The sequence below is a fragment of the Mustelus asterias genome, chromosome 21, assembly GCF_964213995.1.
Source record: "Mustelus asterias chromosome 21, sMusAst1.hap1.1, whole genome shotgun sequence".
Taxonomy (NCBI): Eukaryota; Metazoa; Chordata; class Chondrichthyes; order Carcharhiniformes; family Triakidae; genus Mustelus; species Mustelus asterias.
In genome coordinates this window covers 70,929,696-70,952,107 of record NC_135821.1, presented here as the reverse complement: position 1 = coordinate 70,952,107, position 22,412 = coordinate 70,929,696, and the positions used below count along the sequence as shown (strand labels likewise).

Sequence of the window (22,412 nt, the reverse complement as noted above, 5' to 3'; positions counted from 1 at the left end):
TTTCTCATTTCCAGTTTTTACATTCCCCTTCTCGTCCTCTAAAGGACCAATGTTTACTTTAGCCACTCTTTTTCATTTTGTATATTTGTAGAAACTTTTGCTATCTGTTTTTATACTCTGAGCTTTACTCTCATAATCCATCTTACCTTTCTTTATAGCTTTTTTCGTGGCTTTCTGCTGACATTTAAAGATTTCCCAATCATCTATGTTCCCACTAATCTTTGCCACTTTGTATGCATTTTCTTTCAATTTGATACCCTCCTTTATTTCCTTAGATATCCATGGCTGTTTATGTCTTTCCCTCCAGTCCTTCCTTATCGCTGGTATATACTTTTGCAGAGCACTGTGAAAGATCGCTATGAAAGCCCTCTACTGTTCCTCAATTGTCCCACCATAAAGTTTTTACTCCCAGTCTACCTTAGCCAACTCCTCCCTCATCCCATTGTAGTCTCCTTTGTTTAAGCACAAGACACTGATATTGGATTTTACCTTCTCACGCTCCATCTGTATTTTAAATTCAACCATACTGTGATCGCTTCTTCCAAGAGGATCCCTAACTGCAAGATCATTAGTTATTCCTGTCTCATTACACATGAAGAAGTTTAACAACACCAGGTTAAAGTCCAACAGGTTTATTTGGTAGCAAAAGCCACACAAGCTTTCTTACTTCTTACAGTAAACTTCTTACTGTGTTTACCCCAGTCCAACGCCGGCATCTCCACATCATTACACAGGACCAGATCTAGGATAGCTTGTGCCCTTGTCGGTTCCATTACATACTGTTCAAGGAAGCTATCGCGGATACATTCTATGACCTTCACCTCAAGGCTGCCTTGACTGACCTGGTTTGACCAATTGATATGTAGATTAAAATCCCCCATGATAATTGCTGTACCATTTTTACATACATCAGTTGTTTCTTTGTTTATTTCTCGCCCGACCATTATGTCATTATTTGGTGGCCTATAGACTACGCCTATCAGTGACTTTTTCTCCTTACTATTTCTAATTTCCACCCAAATGGATTCAATCTTTTTTTCCATAGAACCTATATCATCTCTCACTACCGCCCTGATGTCATCCTTAAATATCAGAGCTACACCACCTCCCTTACCTTCCTGTCGGTCCCTCCAATGTGCGGGTTAGGTTGATTGGCCATGTTAAATTGCCTCTTGGTGTCCCAGGATGCGTAGGTTAGAGGGATTAGTGGGGTAAATACGTGGGGTGACCGGGATAGGACCTGGCTGGGATTGTTGTCGGTGCAGACTCGATGTGCCAAATGGCCTCCTTCTGCTTGTAGGGATTCTATGAATGTCACGTTCGCGCATGTGTTCCTGCCGCATGCACATCTCCCAGCACTGAATTTCCGGGCGCTGTCAGATCCGCACTGGAAACCGGCGGGAACACCAGGTAAGTAATTTACACCTATTTTTAATGTAATTTTAATGTGGTTAGTGGGCCTGGAGAATTCAGTCCCAGGCCTGCTAGCCTCTCCTACCCCGCCAGAGTATTTCACTCCAGCGCAGTTTAAGTTAGGTCCCCACTTTCAAGGAATTATCGGGACGACCCCGCTGGAGTGAAGACCGGGCAATTGAGGCCCCCCAGGGGGGATGGGTTGTGGGGGAGTGGTGCCCCCGGGCATGGGCACCCTGGCTGTACCAGCCTGTGCCCCCGGCACCGCCCAAGAGGTAAAGTGCCAATACCTTGGCACTGCCCACTGGGCATCGGGCAGTGCCAAGGGGGCGGGGTGCAATGGAGGCGGGGCCTGATTGAGGGCTGAGGGGGCAATCACCGGGGGTGGAGGTGTTCCGCTGCCACTCTGTATGGAGATTGATGGAGGCAGGAGGGAGGCCGGCGATCGGTGGGGGATGGTTGCGGGGTTCAGCTGGGAAGGGGTCAGCCTGCGGGAGGGGGTCTGCCTGTGGAGTGGGGTGGTGAGGTGGGGATGGGGCGGCCTGCTGGGAAGAGGGGGAGGCCTGTAATTAGGGGCGGTCCAGGACGGGGGGTGGGGGGGGGGGGGGGCGGAGCAGGTGCCAGGGCGTGAATGGTTGGTGAGGCTGCAATCGGGGGGTGGGGGGGGTTGGGGGTGCAGCACTGCAGGATCCCAAGTTGGCCAGTGATTGAGCTGGCCAGCAAACTGGTGGCTGACAGTTCAGGGCCACTGCGCATGCACAGAGGCCCGCTGGTTTTAACCTCCCAGTGGGAATAGGCCCCACCCCCTGAAATCTAATGAGATTCATGCTGGTGGCCTCTGCATTGCACAGAGTGTGGGAGATTCTATTGTGAACTCCCACTGAAAGAAACAGCGTGAATTACTCCAGTTTTCCCATGAATCTGATACTTAGGAGCTTTCCATGGTCTGTCCCTCACCCGCTCCGATTCCGTTGGCAGGCGGGCTGGTAAAATTCTGGCTATAGAATTTTTTTGGGAGAATTGCCCCCATACTGCTGGTCTTGCCACTCACTGCCTGATTGGTTTGTGATTTGGCAAGATTTCCCGAAAATAGGCAGTTCTCTAACCAGCAGGCAAGACCCCTGACAACTCAACAAGATTCCACCCATTATCTCTGTTTCTCTCTGTCCACAGATGTTGCCTAACCTGCTGAATGTTTCTAACATTTGTTTTTATTTCAGATTTCAAGTATCTGCAATATTTGCATTTTTGGGCTCACTCATCCTTAATTATAAATCTTGCAAAGCACCAGTTTTGTAAATCATATTAGTATGTTGAAACCAATCTGGTGTTGGTTCTCTTTTGAGTATTTATTTTGGCTATTGGCACCTCGCCAGATTCATTGTCAGCTCATGCAGTGACTTACGATGACCAGAATTCAAACCAGAAGTGTTCTCTGAAATTATAATTGCATCAACTGAGTTCTTGGTACACTGTCTTACTTACGTCTGAGGTGCATGGTTATGTTGGTGAGGAGCTGGTGATGCAAGTGGCTAGTGGCAATGGCAGACTTTTACCATCCAGATTCACAGATCATCTCATTACAAGATTATATTTGTTCTTTGGACCTTTCCACACTTCCCAGGATTCTGGAGATCCATTCTGGAGTTTATTTCCAAGGTATGTGAAACTAGGAGCTTCCTCCTATTTACTCCTTTTAAGATCCATTGGAATTGTGTTCCGTTTGACAATTTTTTTGCCTATTAGACTTTTTTCTTATTATTGCCAATGGCTGTGTTCTGTTCACTTTTCAATATTACTCTATGTTCAAGGGTATAGCACTTCTCTGTTTCAATATTGACACTGGTAATTGGTAAAATTTTTCTCTGTCATTTTCCACTCGGGAAGTTTCACAGGGGTTGTACAATGAGTGTAGTTGATGGTCATATTAAGAACATTCAACAGATTTTCTTTAAATGAATCATTAGAGGGCATGAAAATTAAGGTTTGTGGAAGTTTGTTCCTGTCCTTAATTGCTCTTGAGAAAAAGAAGTGAGCAAAGGAATCACATTGGGGTGTATACAGTTGAAGCTGTTGGCTATGAACTCTTCAAGCTCAGTCACCTTTGGGCTTGAAGTACTGCTTAGAAATATTTAATTGTCCATTCAAAATCTTATAGAGGCACGTCAACCTATGGACCTTTCTTCGGTCCTGGAGATCGTGCCAGCCTAGCAACGTGACCAACTGAGAGACACTAGTATCCTAAAAGTAAAGTAAAGTTTATTTATTAGTCACAAGAAGGCTTACATTCACGCTGAAATGAAGTTACTGTGAAAATCCCCTAGTTGCCACAGTCCGGCACCTGATCAGGTACACTGAGGGAGAATTTAGCATGGCCAATGAACCTAACCAACACATCTTTAGACTGTGGGAGGAAACTGGAACACCTGGAGAAAACCCACACAGACACGGGGAGAATGTGCAAACTCCACACAGACAGTGACCCAAGCTGGGAATTGAACCCAGTTCCCTGGTGCTGTGAGGCAGCAGTGCTATATGTGGCACGTACCACCCACCTCCTCATATGACAGTCTCTCCTCATAAAACAGACCTGCCATCCCAGGAATCAGCCTGGTAAACCTTGGCTGTGCTCCCTCTATAGCAAGGACATCCTTCCTCAGATAAAGATACTAAAACTACATACAATACTCCAGATGTGGTCTCACCAATGCCCTATTCAATTGCAGCAAAACACCCCTATCCTTATACTCAAATCCTTTCACTATGAAGGCCAACTTACCGTTTGCCTTCTTTATCGCCTGCTGTACCTGCTTGCTTTCAGTGACTGCTGCACGAGGACACCCTGGGGATGGGCCCTGAGTGGGATTGTGGTCGGTGCAGACTCGATGGGCTGAATGGCCTCCTTCTGCACTGTAAGATTCTCTGATTCTTGATAACTTCCTTCAACCCTCCAAGCCTATAGTATCTCTGTGCTCCTCCAATTCTGGCCTCTTGTTCACCTCTGACTTAATTGGGCCACCTAGACGCTAAGCTGTGGAACTCCTTCCCTAGTTGCCTCTCTACATCTCTCTTCTTTTAAAGGCAGTTTAAAATTTACCTCTTTGAACAAACATTTCCTTATTTGGTCTGATGTCAAATTTTGTTTGATATCTCTCCTGTGAAGGATCTTGAGGCATATTACATAAAGGAAGTATCCAAATAATACAAAAGTAGGGAGGTTATGCTTCAGTTGTACAGGGCACTGGTGAGACGGGTGGCACAGTAGTTAACACTGCTGCTTCATAACGCCAGGGACCCGGGTTCAACTTCAGCCTTGGGTAACTGTGGGAGTCTGCACGTTCTCCCCATGTTTGTGTGGGTTTCCTGCGGGTGCTCCAGTTTCCTCCCAAAGTCAAAGATGTGCAGGTTAGGTGGATTGATCATGCTAAATTGCCCCTTAGTATTCCAACATGTGTAGGTTAGTGAGGTAAATACATGGGCTTATGGGGATAGGGCCTGGGTAAGATGCTTTGTCAGAGAGTCAGTGTAGACTTGATGCACCGAATGGCCTCCTTCTACACTCTATGATTTTATGAAACCACAACTGGAGTATTGTGTACAGAATTGGTCTCCTTATTTAAGGAAATATCTATGTGCATTAGAAGTGGTTCAGAGAAAGTCTCCCAGACTAATACCTGGAATGAGGTGACTTGATCAAAATCTTTAAAATAATGAGGAATATTGATAGGGTGGATGTGGAGCGAATATTTCCTCTTGTTGAAGAATCTGGAACTCGGGGGCCACTGTTTAAAAATAAAGGTTCACTCATTTGAGACAGAGGTGCAATTTTTATTCTCCCAGCGAGTCATGAATCTTTGGAATTCTGTTTCTAAAAAGACGGGTCTCCAAGTGTTTTTAAGGTAGAACTAGATAGATTCTTGATGAACAATGGGGTGAAAGGTAGGCAGGAATGTGGGGTTGAGGGTACAATCAGATCAGCCATGGTCTTATTGAATGGCGAGCAGGCTCGAAGGGAGGTGTGGCCTACCCCTGCTCCTAATTTGTATGTTCGAAAGATGTTGTTGTATTGGGGAAGGTGCCCTAAGTCCACGCAGCTTGGACAGGTTCCTTCTGCAGTCATGCACTGTGATCTACTCAACTTTTTATTCATCATAAACACAGCCAATACAGTTGGCCTGGCTCAGACCTAGAAAAAGCTCATTTACTGTCTTTTCGGTCAAATGAAGCAACTATCCTCCATTGTTACCTGCTTAACTAAACGTTACCATTGTAAGGGACACAGGATAAGTGTGGCTGCATTGTTGGAAGGGGAGATACTGTGCTTAAAGACTGAATATCTAAAATCTACTACAAGTGGCTAACCAGGGGGGCAGTTTAATTCAGTAGCCTGCTTTTCTATATTGTTTGCGATGCAGTACACTAGACTATAGATAGCTGTGCTGTAATTAGGATCAAGCCCCTAGAGATAATCAAAAACATCTCTGAGCTTAGAATGTTATTCTAAGTATTGTGAGTATTGTGTACAGAATTGGTCTCCTTATTTAAGGAAATATCTATGTGCATTAGAAGTGGTTCAGAGAAAGTCTCCCAGACTAATACCTGGAATGAGGTGACTTGATCAAAATCTTTAAAATAATGAGGAATATTGATAGGGTGGATGTGGAGCGAATATTTCCTCTTGTTGAAGAATCTGGAACTCGGGGGCCACTAATCACAGAATCTAACAGCACAAAAGGAGGCCATTCAGTCCAGAAATCTGTGTCAGCTCTTTGAAGAGCAATCAAGCAGTGCCAGGTCGCTGCTCGTTTCCCATAGTCCCGCTGACTTTTCTTCTGAGTAATTGTCGTTAGAATCTTTTCAAATCAAGAAGCACTGTATCGCAAAACAAAATAATAAACTGAGGAGTTAAATTTTGTTGTGATGCAAAGATTATTCCTATCAGGTTTGCAATGGCTGTGCTCCACGCTGGGGGCCGTTCACACGCACAGGCCATAATACAGGGACAGGCTTCCAATCTCAAATCCGCACTCAGAATGAAAAATTGAAAGGGCAGTTGATAAGTGAAACATATAAACATAGAAAATAGAAGTAGGAGTAGGCCATTCAGCCCTTCGAGCCTGTTCCGCTATTCATTATGTTCGTGGATGGTCATCAAATTCAATATCCTGATCCCGCCTTCACCCCAATAGTCCTTGATCCCTTTAGCTCCAAGAGATATTTAATTTCTTCTTGAAATCACACAACATTTTGGCCTCAACTACTTTCTGTGGTAGTGAATTCCACACATTCACCACTCTCTGGATGAAGACATTTCTCTTCACCTCAGTCCTAAAGGGTTTACCACTTATTCTCAAACTATGACCCCTAGTTCTGGACTTCCCCACCATTGGGAACATTCTCTCTGAATCTCCCATGTCTAATCCTGTTAGAATTTTATAAGTTTCAATGAGATCCCCTCTCACTCTTCTAAACTCCAATGAATATAATCCTAACTGACTTAGTCTCTTCTCATATGACAGACCTGCCTTCCCAGGAATCAGTCTGGTAAACCTTTGCTGCACTCCCTCTATAGCAAGGACATCCTTCTTCAGATAAGGACACAAAAACTACACACAGTCCTCCAGGTGTGACCCCACCAATGCCCTGTACAATTGCAGTAAAATATCCCTATTCCTATACTCAAATCCTCTTGCTATGAAGGCCAACATACCATTTGCCTTCTTTACTGCCGGCTGTACCTGCGTGCTTACTTTCAGCGACTGATGCACAAGGACACAAGATTTCACTGAGTATCCACCTTTCTCAATTTACCTCCATTCAAATAATAATCTGCTTTCCTATTATTGCTACCAAATGGATCACCTTACATTTATCCACATTATACTGTATCTGCCATGCATATGCCCACTCACTCAGCTTATCCAAATCACACTGAAGCATCTCTGCATCCTCCTCACAGCTCACCCTTCTACCCAACTTTGTATCATCTGCAAATTTGGAGATAATACACTTAGTTCCCTCTTCCAAATCATTAACATATAATGTGAACAGTTGGAGTCCGAGCACAAATCCCAGCAGTACCCCACTAGTCACTGCCTGCCAATCAGAAAAAGACCAATTTATACCAAGAAGTCAAGTGAATAATATTCCCGTTTTGAGGAAGAGTCCTCCATACTAACAGATCCCAGTTTCATTTTTCCAATTGGAAGTGTTAAAATGCCATAGTGCATGGTAGATAAAGAGAGGCTATGGTTTGGGTCACAATATAATGCAACATTTGAACAGTCAATGAGACTTTGACGCATACTGTACAAGCAAAAAAAAAGTCCATGGCAAGGACCCTTCAGTGTAGCAATTTATTTTACATATTTATGTGCATTCTAACAATGTAGACTAATCATAAGAAGTTGAAAATGATTTAATTCCTCAGAGATTTCATTGTATTCATTCTTTCAAAATTTATGACTCACCCTTGACAGAATGTGTGACACGTTAATCAGAATGCAATCTTGTCAGAATGAAAAGGCCATTGACGAGAAATACTAACTGTTTCCTTCTGCACAGATGCTGCCTCACCTGCTGAGTATTTCCAGAATTTTCTGGTTTTTAATTTAGATTTCCAGCATCTGCGGTATTTTGCTTTTGTCGTATTTTCAGTGTTTGTTTTAAAACTCTGCCCTGCCTCTTGTTTCTTTCTGTATCTATAATCCAAGACTCTAGAATACTAGGTGTTAAAATAACCACTACGCTATCACACCACTCTTTGATCTGCATAGTCTCAAGATTTGAAACCTGATACTGAGAGTGTGAACATAGTATTCCGGCATTTTTGAATTCATATTGAATTAATGCAAGGTCAATGGAATGTTGGACTACATTCAAAACAGTCAGAGAAAATTTGTATAAACTGCATAATATTTTGATTAGATCATATCCAACACACACTTTAGCAACGGAGTCACAAGCCTTGGAGGCATTGCGGCAAAGAGTCACAAGGCTGACCCCATGTGTCAGACATCTGAGTTATGAGTCCTGCAACCCTCTAAAATCTCTGCACAACTTAACTTTAACTCTGGCTTTTTTCTTGGCTCTGCAATGGGCAGTTGAACCTTCAGCTATCTAGCCCATAAGCTCTGCAAAATCTCTTTCTGATCCTTTTTGCCTCTATACCTCTCTCTCTCTTCCGTTATGGAATTCTTTATCATTCACCTCCGTTACCACACTTTTGGTCAACTGTCCTCATCTCATTTTGCTTGGTTCAATGTCAAATGCGTCTGAAAAAGGCTTTGGAACATTTTACTAAGATAGAGGCACCAGTAAATTGTAAATTAATGTTGTTCATGATTGGAAACTTGGGCTTATCTGCTTGGCCAGGAAATGTTGTTGTAGAGGTATATAAAATAGTTAATGGAATAAGAAAATGGAATATGATTTTAAGCGAAGTACAGAGTTTAGGACAAGAGGACATACGTTCAAACTATTAAAGAGCAAATTTAGGAAAATGTCAGCAAAGATGTCCAGATAAGACCAGTTGTGGCAAAATCCCAAGTATCTTTTAAGAAATAATTGGTTGAAGAAATAATGAGACTTTAAGATCTGGGTGAAGATGAGCCTAATGACCTTTTCATCAGTAAGTATCCTCCAGCTATAAGCCTCTGGCTGCACCTCTTCAATCTGTACTCTTCCACCATTCCCCCAGCCCCCCCTCTCATGCTTCATTTGCCACCCGAGAAAGCTTTCAGAGATGTTTCTTTACAATTGAGAAATCTTTACCACTGATTTTCCCAGAAAATAAAAAAATGGAACAAAATTTCAAGTTAATTTCTTTAATGAGTAAAAAAGTCGCCATTGTCCCAAATGACTAGAGGCTGCTCACTCCTTTGAGGTGGAGAGCTGATTGGTGGTGATTTAACCTGAGGATTATCACATCTCAAGTGAGAGGCAGGGCCTTCATGAATAATTTCAGACAGTATGGGAATTCAACCTGCACAGTTGGCATCGCTCTGCAAGCGATGTTTGATTCCCCCTTTCCAATTCATAGAATCATAGAATCCCTATAGTCCAGAAGGAGGTCATTCAGCCCATCGAGCCTGCACCAACAACAATCCCACCCTGGCCCTATGCCCTATTTATCCCAGTAATCCCCCTGACACGAAGGGGCAATTTGACATGGCCAATCAACCTAACCCGCACATTTTTGGAGTCATAGAGTCAGAGAGGTTTACAGCATGGAAACAGGCCCTTCGGCCCAACTTGTCCATGCCGCCCTTTTTTTTAAAAAACCCCTAAGCTAATCCTGCATTTGACCCATATCCCTCTATACCCATTTTACCCATGTAACTGTCTAAATGATTTTTAAAAGACAAAATTGTAACCGCCTCTACTACTATCTCTGGCAGCTTGTTCCAGACACTCACCACCCTCTGTGTGAAAAAATTGCCCCTCTGGACACTTTTGTATCTCTTCCTTCTCACCTTAAACCTATGTCCTCTAGTTTTAGACTGTGGGAGGAAACCAGAGCACCCGGAGGAAACCCACGCCGACACAGGGAGAATGTGCAAACTCCACACAGACAGTGACCCAAGCCGGGAATCGAACCCGGGTCCCTGACGCTGTGAGGCAATAGTGCTAACCACTGTGCCACCATCCAGGTCATTCTTTGAAACATCACTAATTTTCAAGAATGACTTTGTGCTAAGATGAAAAAAAGACCTCCGCCGGCATGTTCGATGGTGGGCATGTAGAAGTATAACAGGAGGCCCAAAAATCAGTTTCACACCAGGGTGAATTTGCAGCAGGATTTCCCACTGGTGCCCAACATGACAGATCGGAAAAACTGCCAGAGACCGCATGAAACTCATTTGTATTAATGGGGTGTAAGTGAAGATCCAAGCCCCGACATAGATTCCCCGCTGTACTGGCAGGGGTCAGGGATGGATCTATAGATGGTCCTTCCAGAGTCTCCTGGAGGAGACTCATCTTCCAGCCTCAGAATGTTCCTGGAGATCAATCTCTGTTCTCAAGAGATCGATCTACGTTCTCAGGAAGTCCGTCTCCCAGCCTCAGAGTGCCCCCCGAGATCTACCTGCAATTTCAGGAGGTCTATCTTCTTTCTTCAATAGTGGGTCGGTGATGTTTTGCGCCTTTTCAATATGGCACCTGGACAGGACAGCAGATTACACGCCGTCCAGGCCTGCCCCACCACTGAATACGGTGTGAAAAACCTGGGTACATAATTAATTAGGTCAGGGCTGGAAGATTGGACGTGTTTTCCCACTAGCCTTTGCAGCAGGAAACACTCCATGTTCCCTCTCCCACCGTGGCACTTAATCCCCAGATGGGAGAATTCCACCCAATGAACTAATTGGATTCAAGTAGGCCAAAGTGTCAGTGCTCCCAGGTAAGGGGCAAAGAATGACTGGTGACCATTAGTGCTCAAATGTACTATGAACAATAACTCTTCAATCACTTTAATAATATTTATTTGGGTTGGTTTCCACTCTCAAAAGCTGCACTACATATATTACTCATTTTATCTTTCAGTAAGAGTTTCACTCAAGAGAGAGCAGATTCACAAGAAGCGAATAGCATTTTGTGAGGATTACCATAAACAAATTATCCCACAGACTGGACAGTGCAAACATCCAGTTTACCATGTGCAATGCACAGCTAGGACAGAAAGAAAATTCTTTAGTACCCGACATATTTTTAACTTTGATGGCATCGATCATTCCATTCCATGAGTGTTCTTCCCAAAGGCAGGTCACTGATTCATTGTCTGCTGTGCTTTGTCATGAGCTGTTTTTCCTGGCAGTTTATGTCATTGGTGATTTAACTTATTGCCTTCCAAACTCAAGGCAGGGCAAGGAGGCAGGTCCCAAGTCTACCTCAATCAGAACAGGAATCTAACCCAGCATCATTCTGAACCACACCACAGGCCCTCTAGCCAAATGAGTTAATTGCCCCCTGCATTGATCATACAAACATACAAAAATGATGAACAAGAAAAGATAATTTGGCCCACTAATGCTGCCCTATAAGATGCCTGGATCATCATGACTAGACGCATCAGAACTCCCATCCGATCCACCAACAGGCATGAAATCTGAGGAACAAAAAAAGCAGGAGAAAAGCAGCAACAGTAACAACAACAACAAAACATTCGGCAAAGCTTTCAGGAACATTACAAAATAAAGTATGATACCGAGTCACATATTAGGTCAGATGACAAAAAGTTGGTAGATAGGTTTTTATGACTTTCTTAAGGGAGGTGAAGAGGCAGAGTGGTCTAGGGAGGGATATCAAGGTTTGGACCTAGGCAACTGAAGGTGTGATAATCAATAAGGAGGAAAGATCTGAAAAATTCTTTATTGATTCCCCCTGGCCAATGAAACCAGTCCATAGAACCAGGTATTCCTGTTTGCAATATATACAAATGATTTGGAGAAAAATGTAACTGGTTTGATTAGTAAGTTTGCGGACAACACAAAGGTTGCTGGATTTGTGGATAGCGCTGAGGACATCAGAGGATACAGCAGGATATAGATCAGTTGGAGACTTGGACGGAGAGATGGCAGATGGAGTTTAATCCAGACAAATGTGAGGTAATGCATTTTGGAAGGTCTAATAAAGATAGGAAATATACAGTAAATGGCAGAACCCTTAAGAGTATTGATAAGCAGAGGGAACTGGGTGTACAGATACACAGGTCACTGAAAGTGGCAACGCAGGTGGAGAAGGTAGTCAAGAAGGCATACGGCATGCTTGCCTTCATCGGCTGGGGCATTGAGTTTAAAAATTGGCAAGCCATGTTGCAGCTTTATAAAACCTTAGATAGACCGCACTTGGAATATAGTGTTCAATTCTGGTCGCCACACTATCAGAAGGATGTGGAGGCTTTAGAGAGAGTGCAGAAAAGATTTACCAGGATGTTGCCTGGAATGGAGGGTATTAGCTATGAGGAGAGGTTGGAGAAACTTGGTTTGTTCTCACTGGAACGATGGAGGTTGAGGGGCGACCTGAAAGAAGTCTACAAGATTATGAGGGGCATGGACAGAGTGGAAGAGTCAATTACTAGGAGACATAAGTTTAAGCTGCGAGCGGCTAGGTTTAAAGGAGATGTATGAGGCAAGTTTTTTACACAGAGGGTGGTGTGTGCCTGGAACTTGCTGCTGGGGGAGCTAGTGGAAGCAGATACAATAGTGACTTTTAAGGGGCATCTTGACAAATACATGAATAGGATGGGAATGGAGGGATATGGTCCTGGAAGGGTAGGGGTTTTTAGTTCAGTCAGGCAGCATGATCACTGTAGGCTTGGAGGGCCGAAGGGCCTGTGCCTGTGTTGTAATTTTCTTTGCTCTTTTTTCTTTGTATTAAATATCTCACCTCAGATTGTGTGTGACTGCAATTATAATTATAGACATATTCTGAACAAGCAAACTCTGATTGCACCCCTCCCACCACAAGCACACTGTGACTGCACAATGTGCTATTCACAGGATGTAACCACTGCAGCGACATCCTGAGTTTAGTTCAACAGTACAACCTTCACTGCTGAGAACAAGTACAGTATTGTCATCAGCATCAAGTCACATGCCATCTTAACTTGGACATATTTCACTGTTGCTCCCATTATCTCACCTGGGTCAAAACACTGGAAGTCCCTACGTAGAAACATTGATGGAGCACTATAAGCAAAAGGACTGCAGCACTTCCACGAGAAGGCCCATCATTACTTCCTCAGGGCAACTTGAGATGGAGTAATAAAAAAGTGGCCTTGCCAACAATCCTGAGTACAATGCTTTATCAAAACTCTTCAAAACCCTGCACACAATGAAAGGCTTTTTCAGGGGCAGTGAGTGTTGCAATGGAGGTAAAAATAATGGCCACGAATGATCTCTGTGTTGCTCCTGCTTCAGTGGCACTTCTCTGGAAGTGTAGCAGAAAGTCCATTTCAACAGACCTCCAGCAGAGTTACAGCCTTGGAATGTTGGAACAATGTAATAGCGCCCAGAGAGAGAGGGAGAGAGGCAGCCAGCTACATGACCGTGATTTCGTTTGCGATAGCTTCCATTCCACATTCATTTCGCCAGATGTGAATTTCCACACACAACTATGCAAATAAATTATCAGCTCACACCCATTTCCACAGTAGCACAATGTTCATAGACCTTTCTGGGGGAATCCACATTTCCCTCTTCCCAAAGTCATGGGAATTGTAACACACAGGGAATTAGAGAAAGGTCAGTTCCAGCACACAATATGAAAAATCCTCTCCATCAGAAAGTGAACTTGACCGATACAGAGTTAAGTATTTTCTTTGATCTGAATGCTAAATATTAAGATTACCCTAGGCTCTTCATCATTAGCAAGTTACCATGACAACAAGAAGTTCCTAATTATTAAGAGTGCCTCTTTGTTATCATAGCAATAGTTAATTGCACCCGGGACACACAGAAACACTTCCCAATCAGCAAACTAGGGAACTTTTGCAGAACAGTTGTAACATCTAAAATTGTAAACAGTTAACTGTGGTTGATTAATTGCTAAATAATTTGCATATTGCAGTAAATGTGTGAGTTGTTGCTTGAGGCTACAAAGGAAACATCATTTCACACTTTCAAAAAATTCCATAATGAAATTTCTAATATTCAAGCAAATCTCAAAAGACCAAAAATATCTGGAATCTGCTCATTGATGGAAGTGTGTCTTTAACATCTGAAAGAGTGAATCCAAAATGACTCCAGATTTGATGATTTAGACAAGCCTTAATTTTATTGGTTACTTTGAACGACTGAATGAACGATTGAATGACTTCAATGTCACTTTCAACAGCCTTCCAAGTTTTCTGCCACAATATATGGGTTTGTATCAGTGATGGGCAAACCTAAGCTGGTGAGTGGGCCGTATGAATGGATCTCCTTCATCTCAGTGGGCCGCAAATTGAAATTAGGCTTGTTCACTAATCATGACCACATGAATAAGATTAAATACATTTAACGCATGCCAAATATGTCATAATGAGTTACAGAAAATGCTTAATCATTCATATATTAATAGTACTGTCATCAACTTCGAATGGTGAAATCAAAAGAAGGGGAAGTCGAATTCAGCTTGACTTGTTTGCTGGGAAATTCTAAACGGAAGTTTCAGATGCCAATGGGATTGATTTTCCCTCCACTTGACATGGGTGAGGCAGGAACAACCTCAAAATGGGGTCATTGACATAGATGGGCAACCAGCAGTCATCTTAAAACCACCTAGAGACCAGGGCATCCACCTGATTCAGGCATTTCTCAAATGGAAATCGGCTCAGAACAAAAATAACGGACAAAATGAGCAAACAAACCACCTCCCGGAGCTCTCATCCACTTGGGGTTATGGGGATAGGGCCTGGGTGGGTTGCTCTGTGGAGAGTTGGTGCAGACTCTAATGGCTGAATGGCCTCCTTCTGCACTGTACGGATTTCATGATTCCATTCCATGGTTCTAAATGCCTATTTAATATCAAATGCTAAAATATGAAAAATAATAAATAATATACTGAGAAAAAAATTAAGTGAATGGTCGATATACCCAACATTTTTGCCCTACATCAGAGGAACATTATATTTGTTTGCGAGTGATTCATTCAGTATAGAAGCTCGGATCCATGGATGTGCAGAGGTTTCAGAATGTTATTAAAAGGGAGATTTATTATTTCTGAGGTATTGTGCACTGTAATTCTACATTTTGAGCTTTATTTAAACATTGCTTTGTTAGAACAATTTATGGTAGTCAGAAATCTGAGTCAGAAAGTTGTAGACTCAAGCCCTTCACCCATACTTGATCATTCTTAATGCAGGCTGACTCTCAGAGTGGTTGGTACTGGTGGCATATGGCAATTTTAGAAGCGCTGGCCTTTTAGACGGGCTGCTAAATGGGCACTTGTTCAGTTAGATTAAAGATTCCAAAGGCACTGTTCGAAGAAGCGGAGACATGTTTCAATATGATTTTACCCACCTCATCTCTGACTTAACATTTACAAAAGTGATTAACTGGTCATTTCTCGTTGTCATTTTGGAATCTTGCTCTGTGCAAATTGTCTTCTGCGTTTGTCTTTATTATATGAAAGAACATAAATACAGTAAAGAGTTCAAGCTAGGAGCTATCTCCATGCTTGCTTCTACACATGGTTTTGTCCAACACCAGGCTGACCCCTAGGCGCGGGTAATGTGTTCTCTTACATCACTGTGTGGACAGTTCTATACTCAGTTCCACGTTCACCCTATATGTGCCAGACCTTTATATTACAATAACAACAATGACTACTTCAAAAGTCATTCATTGGGTGGGAAAAAGTTTGGGACATCTTTTGGGCGGCACGGTGGCACAGTGGTTAGCACTGCTGCTTCACAGCTCCAGGGACCTGGGTTCGATTCCCGGCTTAGGTCACTGTCTGTGTGGAGTTTGCACATTCTCCTCGTGTCTGCGTGGGTTTCCTCCGGGTGCTCCGGTTTCCTCCCACAGTCCAAAGATGTGCGGGTTAGGTTGATTGGTCATGCTAAAAATTGCCCTTAGTGTCCTGAGATGTGTCGGTTAGAGGGATTAGTGGGTAAATATATAGGGATATGGGGGTAGGGCCTGGGTGAGATTGTGGTCGGTGCAGACTCGATGGGCCGAATGGCCTCTTTCTGTACTGTAGGGTTTCTATGATTTCTATGATCTTAAAAATGTGAAATTTGCTCATGTTCATACACTAGTGGAGGCTAGAACATGAATAGATAATGGTTTAGGGAAGAACAATTCCTTTTTCGATAAAATTTCCTTTTAATGTTCCATCATGATTTTGGCTACAATGCTGTATGAGGTGAAACATGAACGTTAATTAAATATATTTTTGATGGATTAAGTGGTCGGTTTCTATGCTGTAAGTACCATGCAATTGCAATTCAGTAGTTGGCAAAAAAGTTTGTACACCCCAGATTTTGTCAGGTCAAAGCCAAACAACTAATTTTTCAACAAAAGCAGTGAAATAGTATCCAGCGTTTCCTCAAAATTCATTTGACCTCTGATTACACCTTTACGCAAAGAATGGTGATCATATTTTGCTGAGCAATGTGCATCCTCATTGGCTGATTGTTTTCCCTTCTCCTTACGATGTCACTGAGCCAGATCCGACAGTGTTCACAATGCAAGCAGCAGCTTCCAGATATTCAACAGAACATGAGCCCTAGGTGATTCTCCCCCTTTGCCCAAAGAGCCAACATCATTGCCCTGGGCTGAGATTAGCGAGCTCAGCACAGATGAGGGGTTGAACCAGAAACCTTCGGGATGGAGTGCTCCTCTTCGCAATTAAGATTAATTGAATCAGGATGGGAGTTATTCCTATGAGATAAGGTTCAATCTGAACATTTATCCCTTCTGACCATATTATTTCCCCTAACGTTGTGACAAGTATCCTAATGCATTATGTTATCGTTACTTTCTCTGGTTTAACCCGAATTCTATGCTGAATCAAAAGATCACAGCAAGACACATTTGGCATTGAACCTTTGAGCTAAGGAACAGGAAAAGTAACCCACAAGTTCCCCTTTCTAGAGAGAGGACTGCAACAGAAACCATTCACTTCCTCTGAAAATGATAACTATTAAATATATTACTACCCAGACCAGAAATTGTACAAATATGGTCGTGGCAATTGAATATTTTATTGGCTGGTCAGCTTAGAAGATTTCAGCTCACCAAACACCAGCACACACTTTACAAAGCAGCAAACATGCCTTAAACAAAGTTTAAAATCAATCTACTTATAATGAATATTGCTGAAAAAAGACACATACTGTTAAAGCTTTTCATCTCTCACTCATCAGGCCAGATACACAAGAATGCCAATTGTAAAGGGAGCAACAATTTTGTACTGCATGAGAAAAGAATGCTGACTAATTGGCATTGCCTGTATCAATCATTGTGTCTTTTTCAGCTGAGCAAAAGCTTGGGGGAAAGTATTCTCTGGTTCATTCTCCATGCCAATGCCTTGCCCAATCTGAATTGAACTGCCTGGTTTGAGTTTAAACAAAGCTTGACAATTAACTGTCCCCTAGTGCATTTCCCAAGGCAATACCTCTACCAATCCGTGTCCACTTGCCAACCAATCAGCACACTGTCTTCTCATGCAGCATAAGTTATTGTTCCCTTTAAAATTGGTATCCTTACAAATCTATACTGATGAGTGCAAGATAAAAAACCTCAACAGCATGTTTCTTTTTTCAGAAATACTCGAATGCATTGTATTACCAAATGACTATTTCTATTTAAAATGTCATATCAATGATTTTGCTTGTTTGTTGTCCTTTTCTCAACCACTCTCACTTCTGTCCTGTTTTTAAAGATTTGTGTTTTTTGCCTAATCTAACCTCAACAATCCAGTTTATTGTTTTTATATATTTACTTTAGAAGTTAGATCGCTGAACTCTTCACTTATCTTCTTCTTCCTCATTCTCACCTCATTTTTGGAATTGACCCAACTTCAAAACAAAAATCCATGTGCAGAAACCTGCCAAAACCATATGGGCTACAAACAAAGCAAATGTGTATCTTAGCAACCCTCCACAAAGAGCCTGCCCAGATGGATAAATCTCCTCCACATTTAAAACAAAGGCGAAATCCCACAATGCTACCAACATATTTTGCAGAATTTAAACACTCCCTAATATCCTTTGGTTAACCCAGCAGCAGATGTATGCAGTGAGAATGGAGAACTTTGCAATTCTCACAACTCAATGTTCCACGTTTTATTGCACATTTGGTAGATTTTCAAAGGACATTGTGAAATAGCTTCAGTGAAAGGTCCTTCAAGTGGATAAAACTAATGGTTCCAGGGAGCTGGGACCAGAGTCCTGGCGAATCGTATAACTAGGGCTGTAGATGGGGCTTCAAACTAAATAGTGGGGGGGGGGGGGGGGGGGGGGGGGGTTCAGTTGTATGGAGAATTAGAAAATCAAAGTTAAAGGAGAGGGTAGAAGTGCAGGTTAATGGAGCTGAGGGCTCAGGAGAGGTTAGTAAAGTTTCCAGACCACATAATAGAAGAGGGAGTATAAAAGTTGGCAGGAATCTAACCTCAGGCAGAGCAAAAAAAGTTAACAAGTATGAGAAGGGAGGTGGTCAATGCAGGGCTGAGGGTGTTGGACATAAATGCGCGCAGTGTACGGAACAAGGTAAATGAGCTTGTTGCGCACATTGAAATTGGTCGGTATGATGTTGTGGGCATCACAGCAACGTGGCTGCAAAGGGATCAGGACTGGGATCTAAACATCCAAGGATATGTGTCCTATCGGAAGGACAGGCAGATGGGCAAAGGGGGCGGGGGCTGCATTGTTAGTAAGGAATGAAGTTAAATCGATAGCGAGAAGTGATATAGGGTCAGAAGGCATAGAATCTCTGTTTATGTGAGCCCATCTCATGATGATTGGGGCAAAGCTCCATTGCTAAGCCCCCATACTTGAAATGTTTCTAACTGTCACACTCATACAGCACTGATTTTCCTCTTTATTGAGTGTTGTTTATCTCCCACAGGATCAGTCTATGAAATATCAGGAAATGAATGCTGTTTGTCAACAGGAGATCTCATTAAAATAATACATATCGAGCTGCAGAAGGCTGTGTGTGAAAATATGGACAATGAAAGCAAATTTGACCTCTCACTGAACTATTCAGGTACTTTGTCCTATTTGACTGAACACCATTACTGTTCCATCTTGCTAGTTTGTCACTATCACCATTCAATATTTGTGATTCCTACTTAATGAATTTTCAGTGAGGCCATGTTATAGTTTATATGAACATTAAACTGGAATGTTTTAGATTTGACTTTTCCAAATGTTGTGAGTATTGAATTCCTCCTGTGTTGGCTTTGCACACTGCCTTACAAAACACTGAAACACTCTGAATATTGTCCTGCCTGAGATTTGGCTGTGCATCCAACAATCCCAAAACATAAAATATATTTTTTCACACAGCCGGTTATTGCTTCAACAACAGTGGCTAATGAGGCAGTGATAAGCATAATTTAAAACAGAATTGGATCAATATTTGAAGAGGAAAAGTAGAGAAGGATGCAGTGCAAAGTGCTCCAGCCAAACTCAATCTCCATCTGCTGTGCTATTAACCTTTAGGGTTCTTTGGCTCACCAATTTCCCAACATCAATACTGCTCTTGTCTTTCTGATTACGGATAATGCATTACTTCCAGATAATCCAAATAATGGATACCCATGTGTTACTCCCGTTAAAAACTAAATTTTAAACCCAAACTCATTTACGTTTAGAACCCTGGTTAAAACAAAGGAAATATCAGAAAAGACATAGAATCATACAGTGCAGAAGGAGGCCATTTGGCCCATTGAGTCTGCGCCGACCACAACCCTACCCAGGCCCTATCCCCCTAACCCCACATATTTACCCTGCTAGTCCCCCTGACACTAAGGGGCGATTTACTAAGTGCCAATCCACTTAACCCACACACCTTTCAGACAGTGGGGAGGAAACCGGAGCACCCGGAGGAAACCCATGCAGACATGAAGAGAACGTGCAAACTCCACACAGACAGTGACCCAAGCTGGGAATTGAACCTGGGTCCCTGGTGCTGTGAGGCAGCAGTGCTAACCACTGTGCCACCGTGCCACGCCATCTTAGCAGCAATGCCAAGTATACAGTGTACCTAGTTGTAATTTTTTCACCAGTCATGTAGCTTCAGCTCATTCCCAGGCTGGTCAAGTCACAGCCTCCATTGCTATCATGGGACAGGCATGTTCACTGTCAGTGAGCAGTCTTAGGGCAAGGGAGACATAATTCAGGAAGTTTCTGTTGCGGTGGTTCTCTATCACTTACAAGTTTCCCTCCAAATCACAAACCATCCTAACTTGGAATTGTATCGCCCTTCCTCTCATTGTCATAGGGATAAAATCTTGGAGGGCCCTACCCAACACACTGTGGAAGTACCTTCACCACACAGACTGCAACAGTTCAAGGTAGCAGCTCACCACCACCTCTTCAAGAGAAAATAGCTCATGGATGGACAATAAATGCTAGCCCTGCCCGAAAAGCCCCACAGCTTGTGAATGGAAATAAAAATGCCTATGGCACCTTTATCAGTTATCAGACAAAATTAATACTGTGTTAACAAAGAAAGATGCAGACAAGGTGTTCAAAGAAGTGTGTTTTAAGGAGCCTCTTGAAGGAAGAAGAGAGAAGTGGAGAGATTGAGAAGTTTAGGAAGGAAATTCCAGTGCTTAGAGCCTAGATAACTGAACATACAACCAGAGAAGAAGGAATTTGGGGATGTACAAGAGGCTAGAATTGAAGGAATGATGCACCATCAATCAAGCAAAGACTAGTTTGTATGCAAGAACAAATAGGCTTTTATTAGCAAAAGACTTGGAGCACACCCATGCCGATGAACTGGTCCAGACTGAGGCAGGGGGGTGGGGAGCAGTCGCCTTTATACCTGGACCAGAGGGGAGAGGAGTCCCGGGCAGGGCCGGCAGGGACGTGTCCAGGCATGTCACACACACAGGCAATAAGCTAACAGTGGTTTACCACAAGGAACTCATCCTCAGAGTCTTGTAGGGCTGGAGAAGATTACCAATATATTTTTCTGTCTCTTCACTTCACAGTTTTTGCCTGGCCTATTCCGCATTTCCAGCATTTGTTTCTTTCGATTTGTACTGCAGGGGAGGCTGTGGTATAGTGGTACTTTCACTAGACTTGTAATCCAAAGACCCAGGATAATGCTCTGGGAACTCAGATTTGAATCCCACCACGGCAGGTGGTGAAATTTTGAATTTAATAAAAAACCTGGGATTAAAACTCTAATGATGACCATTGTCAATTGTCGTAAAAATCTATCTGGTTCACTAATGTCCTTCAGGGAAGGAAATCCTTAACTGACCTACATGTGACCACCCCAGACCCAGACCACAGCAACGTGGTTGACTCTTAAATGTCCCCTCAGGGATGGGTGATAAATGCTAGCGCATGTCATGTATTTCTCACTGTCTTTTTGTTTCCCTGAACAAGTATGTCTTTTTGTCCTTCAAGTCTTTTTTTACCTCTTTATTTAGTCATTGTGATGAAAGCCTTGTAAATTCAGCTTTTTTCAAATTGTCGTTTTTTGCTTTTACTATTCTTCAAGCTGACCGCAAAAATTTCAATTTTACTCTTGTTCTTCTTTTCAAACGTGGTTGTCAGTAAGGTATCCCCAAGAGATGTGATTTTTCATCGATTGCCTGTTGAAAACATTGTTGCATTGTGTGCTGTGCTGTCTGATCCATGTCCTGTTCTAGTTTCACTTTGTATTTTGGGATTTTTGCCACACTCTGTTCCTGTTTGGTTTTGTATCAGCCAATTCTGTTTGTCTTAAGGATTACATAGCATTTTACATCAGAAACAGGCCATTCAGCCCAACTTATCTATACTGGTGTTTATGCTCCACAAGAAAAACCTTCCACCCACTTTCCTCTCAATCTGTCAACATATATTACTATCTCTTTTAAGTTACTTCCCCTTAAATACATCTACCGACGAGGGAACGAGTTATCTTAGATCTGGTAATGTGTAACGAGGTAGGTAGAATTAAGGATGTTCTTGTGAAGGACCCTCTTGGGTCAAGTGATCACAATATGGTCGAATTTCTGGTACAAATGGAAGAGGAGAAAGTAGGGTCCCATACCAGTGTCCTCTGTTTGAACAGAGGGAAGTACGATAGGATGAGGGCTGAATTGGCTAAGGTGGACTGGGAGAGCAGACTGGTAGGTAGGACAGCTGAGGAACAGTGGAGGATTTTTAAGGAGATCCTTTTCAGTACTCAGCAACAATATATTCCGGTGATAAAGAAGGACTGTAAGAAAAGGGATAACCAGCCGTGGATAACAAAGGAAATTAAGGAGAGTATTAAATTAAAGACCGGTGCGTACAGAGTGGCCAAAAATAGTGGAGAATCGGAAGATTGGGAAAACTTGTAAGA

General features: G+C 42.7%; 1 protein-coding gene across 1 annotated transcript in view; it reads left to right on the top strand.

Moving 5' to 3' along the window:
• Positions 1-2,926: 2,926 nt before the first annotated feature.
• themis2 (thymocyte selection associated family member 2) overlaps positions 2,927-22,412 on the top strand; it is an 89,196-nt gene continuing 69,710 nt past the window's right edge. Inside the window, exons 1-2 of the mRNA XM_078237199.1 lie at positions 2,927-3,072; positions 18,966-19,106. Of these exons, the coding sequence (XP_078093325.1) occupies positions 2,955-3,072; positions 18,966-19,106 (259 nt within the window). The 5' untranslated portion in view covers positions 2,927-2,954. The remainder of the gene's footprint in view (positions 3,073-18,965; positions 19,107-22,412) is intronic.